Raw genomic sequence first — 5402 nt, 5'->3', positions numbered from 1 at the left:
AGATCGCCGTTCGACGTCCCAGTGACCTCTGTACTCCCCATCTACTTCTACAAATTCAAACTGAAAGAAAAGACGTTCTCTGAGCTGACCACGGCGCTGTCCCGCCTGCACAAGCTGGTGTACGTGAGAGACCCCTACTCCCGCCTCTACTCCGCCTTCGTCGACAAAATCATCGCCCCGAACCCTTTCTTCTGGCGGCTCTGGGGCAAACCGGCCATACAGAGGTACCGGAAGTCGTCGGGGCAGTCTTGCGGACAGGATATGACGTTCTCCGAGTACATTTCTCTGACGGTGGACTCGGAGTGGAAGACAGACGTGCACATGCAGCCCGTGTACCACTACTGCCCGCCTTGCATCATGAACTTCACCGTCATAGGCAAGATGGAGACGTTCCAGCGAGACGCCATGAAGACCGCGTCCTTGCTCAACATCTCCGAGAAGCAAATCGCCTTCGACAGAATGGAAAAGGATGCTGTTGACGACGCGATATTCGACTCGGCCAAAGACTCGCTCTCGGACAAGTGGCTCAAGCCATCTCTCAAGTGTGTCAGCAGGGACCAGGTGATGAGGAGGATTTTGAGGAAAGTCCAGCTTCGCGGAATCGTCAGCTGGAGATTTAAGTACCCGTACTCGAGACAGGAATCCAAGATGGTGAGTCTGGATAAGTACGTGCGAGTCTTGACGGAGGCCCGGGATCGATACCTCAACAAAACCGAACTAAAGATACAAAAGAAACAAGCGTACCTAGAGGCTTTCTATAGCGTGCCGCAACCGGTTCTGCAGAAACTGGATGACATTTACAAACTGGACGCTTTGTTTTTCGGATACGAGAAGGTGGGGAACCGGTTTAAGACGGGGAACCGATTACCTCTCGTGCACACCGGGGCGTTTGACCTGACCAGGGAATGGGATCTGTCTCCCGTGTTGTGATGACACATTTGTGATGACGACACACCTACACGTTTGTGATGACACATTTGTGATGACATACACAGACTTTGTGACAACACACTACACAACTACACATCTACACTTTGTGACAACACACCCAGACTTTGTGACTACATACCTACACGACGACAAACCTACACTTTGTGACTACACACCTACACGACAACACACCAAACTTTGTGACAACACACCCAGACTTTGTGACAACACACCCAGATTTTGTGACTACACACCTACACGACGACAAACCTACACTTTATGACTACACACCTACACGACAACTACACTCCCAGACTTTGTGATAACACACTACATATCTATTAATTCTATACGACGACACACCCAGACTTTGAGACAACACTGCCAGACTTTGTGACAACACACTACACATATATACGACGACACACCCAGATTTTGTGACAACACATCTACACGACAACACACCCGGACTTTGTGACAACACACTTTGACTTTCTTGTGTGAGCTGGTTGTTTTAGAAATGCAAGAGTGAATATTTATTTTTATATAATATAATTTTTATATTATATAGATATTAATTTATATATGTATGTGTGTGTGTGTGCGTGCGCGCTTGTGTGTGTGTGTGTGTGTGTGTGTGTGTGCGTGTGTGTGTTCATATAAAACCGTCGTGTGTGTCAATCTGACAATGGGCCTGTACTGCTCTAATCTATTCCGTCCTGGTTCATTCTGCTGCTTACAGGTCTCGTCTGTTGGTACCACTCTTAGTTTTAGTAAGAGTTTTACGGCACTTACAACACAGTTAGGTCATATAAGTGCCGAAGATTAGTAGAGGTGTTACAAGAGAGTAACAAACTCAAAAAAAGGAGGGGAAATAAAGACGATAGATGTTTGATAGGAAAGAGAAAGCAAACCACACCAGAGTACCCGCCAACCACCCACTGGTACCAAACTGCTCTGGTGCAGATGTCCCTGGTTCGGACCCCCCCCCCCCCTGTGCCCTTGAACTGTGACAGAGCTGTTCACAAAGTTTTCAAGGCTGTTCGCCTATATCATGTAAAAAAAGAAGAAGTAAAGTTGTTCCCACATCCGATCCGGACATTGGGGATTGTTTTATTAGAATTAGTGAGACAACTTCATGGGTCTTCGGCATATTGTGGTAGGGTGGCCAGTTCCTTTCCACGCCGCCTTTACTTCCCCAACTCGAAGTCAGGTACCCATTACTGCAGGGTGGGCGGGAGGGGGCGAAAAAATCCCGTGTCCGAACCGAGGCTCGATCTCGGACTTTCCGCTTCGGAGACTGGCGCAGGAACTGCTGTGACACTGCGCCCTATATGATGTGCAGTATTTATGATCAATGTCTCGATCTCCTATCAGAGATAGGCATCCGTTTTGGAAGTCCCACCTCATAAGTGACTTATTTTGATAGTTCTTCATTGTAAATACGTCATGCATTGTGTCTGAGTCTCTCCAAGGTCTAGGTTTCCAGGGATGTTTTTGTGGGTGGTGCACATTCATAGTACTTTGAAACTTGATGCTTGATTTTCATATCATATAATGGCCGTTTTTTCCCTCCCCCTCCCTCCACTGACTCATTATTGCCATACTTTCCCCAAATCGCTTGTCCATCCAGGAAGTGGAACATCTTCAGTACTTAGAGGAGACTACACTCAGCTCTGACCTGGCTCAGGGCTTTGCTCTCAAGTCTCTCACAGGTGAGGAGGGTCATTCTGCCTTTTGAAAATAGTCCCTGCTTTTTTAAAGACATTTATAGTATGCTATTCAGAACTCAATAGTTAGTCATCTTCATCATCATCATCATTTGAATCACCAGTAATAGTAGCAGCAGCACCAGCTATAGCATCAACAAAACCACTTAAACATTTTCATTTTCAATTCTGTTATTGTTATCCTCACCTTTTGATTTTGACCTTTATTTTGCCTTTTTGGTATCCCTCTGACTCATAATAATATTTAGCTACTAAAATGTTTCTGCACCTGGACAAATAAAACCGGGATGGGTTACAAAAAGTCAACTCAACTCAAGTCACATGGCTCTTGTACATATCAACATATCACTGTCTGGGACAAGGCTAGAGGATGGAAGTCCATAAGCTGCTGTATTGAAAAGAGCAATAGTTGAACTGAATTGATTTCAATGCCTTGAGAATGTAAAATGTTCTATTCTATTGCTTCAGCCATGTTTTATGTTTCTGTAGTAACACCCAAAAAAAGTGAGATACAGCGAATTACTCTGTAGAATCATTTTGCCAACGATTATTTGCATCTGTGTATAGCGTTACAGGGTAGTTCATTTATCTTGATTCTGAAAACCAATTTCTTGTGTGCTTCTTTATAGTCTGCTATTCTGCTATTTTCCATCTTATGAAGCATTTTATTGTGCCATTTCTCAAGGATGAAACATTTTTTCCCAATATGAAAATCATGTTGTTTTAAAATTACTCATACATTTCTTTTGTGTGAACTCTTCCGCTCTGTCCCTATCTGTCAATGTATCTATAGCTTTCTCCTTCTGTCAGTCTGTCTGCATGTTTGTCTGTCTGTCTGTCTCCTTCCTTCCTTCCCTTCCTCTTTTTTTTTCCATGTCTCTCTCTAACTCAGTATGTCACTGTCACTTTAGTAGTGCTCTGTATAAAGCATCTCATTCTCTCTTTCCCCCCTTCCCCTTTTCCAGAGCTACTGGCTCTGTTCATCGAGCAGGAGAACCTGAAACAGCATTACAAGAACAGGCTGGTGGGCCATGTGCTCAACGGCTACTTGTCACTGCGCAAGCTGGTGGTGCAGAGAACGAAGCTCATCGATGACACGCAGGAGAAACTGCTGCAGATGCTGGAGGAGCTAACCACAGGTCAGAACTGACCCTACAGACCCTGCCCCTTTTTGCTGACTCATCTATCGGAACTTTTTAAAGTTTTAGATAAATTTCACTTTGGTTTTACCCCTGAAAATTACAAGTAAATTATTTTTTTACATCTATCAGACCGTATGTGATTAACAGTAAAGGGCTTGGGGAAATATGTCATTGTTTACATGCTATATATTTTATACCCAAGTTCCCTTTCCTAAAATTTTTCTTTGATCCAATGAAAAATTTGAATGTTGCTTGTCATAATAATGCGGCACAGCAATGGAGTAAGTCCGTTTATTTTCTTTCTATGAGAGCCTACTTGAGTACCACTTCCTCATCCTTATTACACTTATGTTTTTGTTCAAATGTTAGATATCTTGCAGATTTTTTTCTTATTCTTACACTTCCAAACAAGTAAAATAATTTCCTTAAGTTGGTTTTCATATCATTGCTTCACTTATACTCTATGAATAAATATATGTTTCTTCTGACTTGACCTGTTTTCCAGGAACTGAATCAGAAACCAAGGAATTTATGGCTGTGTGTGTGAAGACCGTCAGGAACTATCCTCTGGAAGACTACAGGTCACCTGTGTTCATCTTTGAGCGCTTGTGCAGCATCATATATCCGGTGAGTAGTGTCATGAGTTGTTGGAAGGTGCCACTGGCAATTTTCCTTTTATGCTGTCCCTCTGTAGTTTCTGTCTTGTCCCTTTTGTTTTTCTCAATACTTGATAACTGTTTCTCTGTCGAAGCGATTCTCTTTGACTCCAACAAATAAAAGCTTAATGGTGATACCCGAGACTTTCATCTCTAAATACTAGCCACTTTATTATTGTTGTCATAAATGCTAGATTGCGTGTGACAAGTTTTGAACTTTGACCAACTATCACAGGAGGAGAATGATGTGGCTGAGTTTTTCCTCATCCTGGAAAAGGACCCTCAACAAGAAGATTTCTTGCAGGGAAGAATGCTTGGCAACCCATATAGCTGCAACGAACCTGGCATGGGCCCACTCATGAGAGACATCAAAAATAAAATTTGCATGGGTGAGTTTGTATATTTCATATCTACATTAGAATTTTTCCTGGATAAGCAGGACTTTTAGTAATGGACATTATAAAAACAGTGAATTGCCGAGCTTGGTTATATATAATTTTGTGAATAAATTTCAATGCTTCATAACCTTTTTAGTTTTTGTCAGAAATTCTACTTGCTTGCTTGACTTTTTATTAGACTTAATCTTAAATGAAAGAACAAAAGTGTTAATCTTCCTTAAAAAGAGAAGAATTGGACATAATCCTTTCTGGCTCTTTGTCAACGAAATCTTCTTGAAGTTCTTGGAGTATGTGATTAAAATGTGTTCTTGTTTTATCCCTTAGACTGTGAGCTGGTTGCACTTTTAGAGGACGACACAGGCATGGAGGTAGGCACAGTGGTTAAACTTGTGCAATGTAAAGTGATCTTGATAATATTGCAACAACTGTGTTGTGGGTCGTTTTGAATAGCAGAAACATTTGTTATAGGAACTGATGGCAAAATGTTTGTCCCCAGACCTTTGTATGGTGTCTTTTGTGTGTTAAAAAATGTGTTAGTTCTTTTGT

At 42.2% G+C, this 5402-nt stretch overlaps 1 protein-coding gene across 1 annotated transcript in view; it reads left to right on the top strand.

The window, feature by feature from the left end:
- The window catches only part of LOC101864706 (E3 ubiquitin-protein ligase UBR4), a gene marked incomplete in the record, with an annotated part of 129570 nt that overhangs the window by 101072 nt on the left and 23096 nt on the right, over positions 1 to 5402 (top strand). Inside the window, 5 exon segments of the mRNA XM_013086956.2 lie at positions 2564 to 2645; positions 3626 to 3799; positions 4308 to 4429; positions 4694 to 4847; positions 5181 to 5224. Of these exon segments, the coding sequence (XP_012942410.2) occupies positions 2564 to 2645; positions 3626 to 3799; positions 4308 to 4429; positions 4694 to 4847; positions 5181 to 5224 (576 nt within the window).

The sequence above is a fragment of the Aplysia californica genome, unplaced genomic scaffold (genome assembly GCF_000002075.1).
Source record: "Aplysia californica isolate F4 #8 unplaced genomic scaffold, AplCal3.0 scaffold00526, whole genome shotgun sequence".
Lineage (NCBI taxonomy): Eukaryota > Metazoa > Mollusca > Gastropoda > Aplysiida > Aplysiidae > Aplysia > Aplysia californica.
The sequence above is the reverse complement of the archived record's forward strand: the minus strand, read 5'-3'. Positions and strand labels throughout refer to the sequence as shown.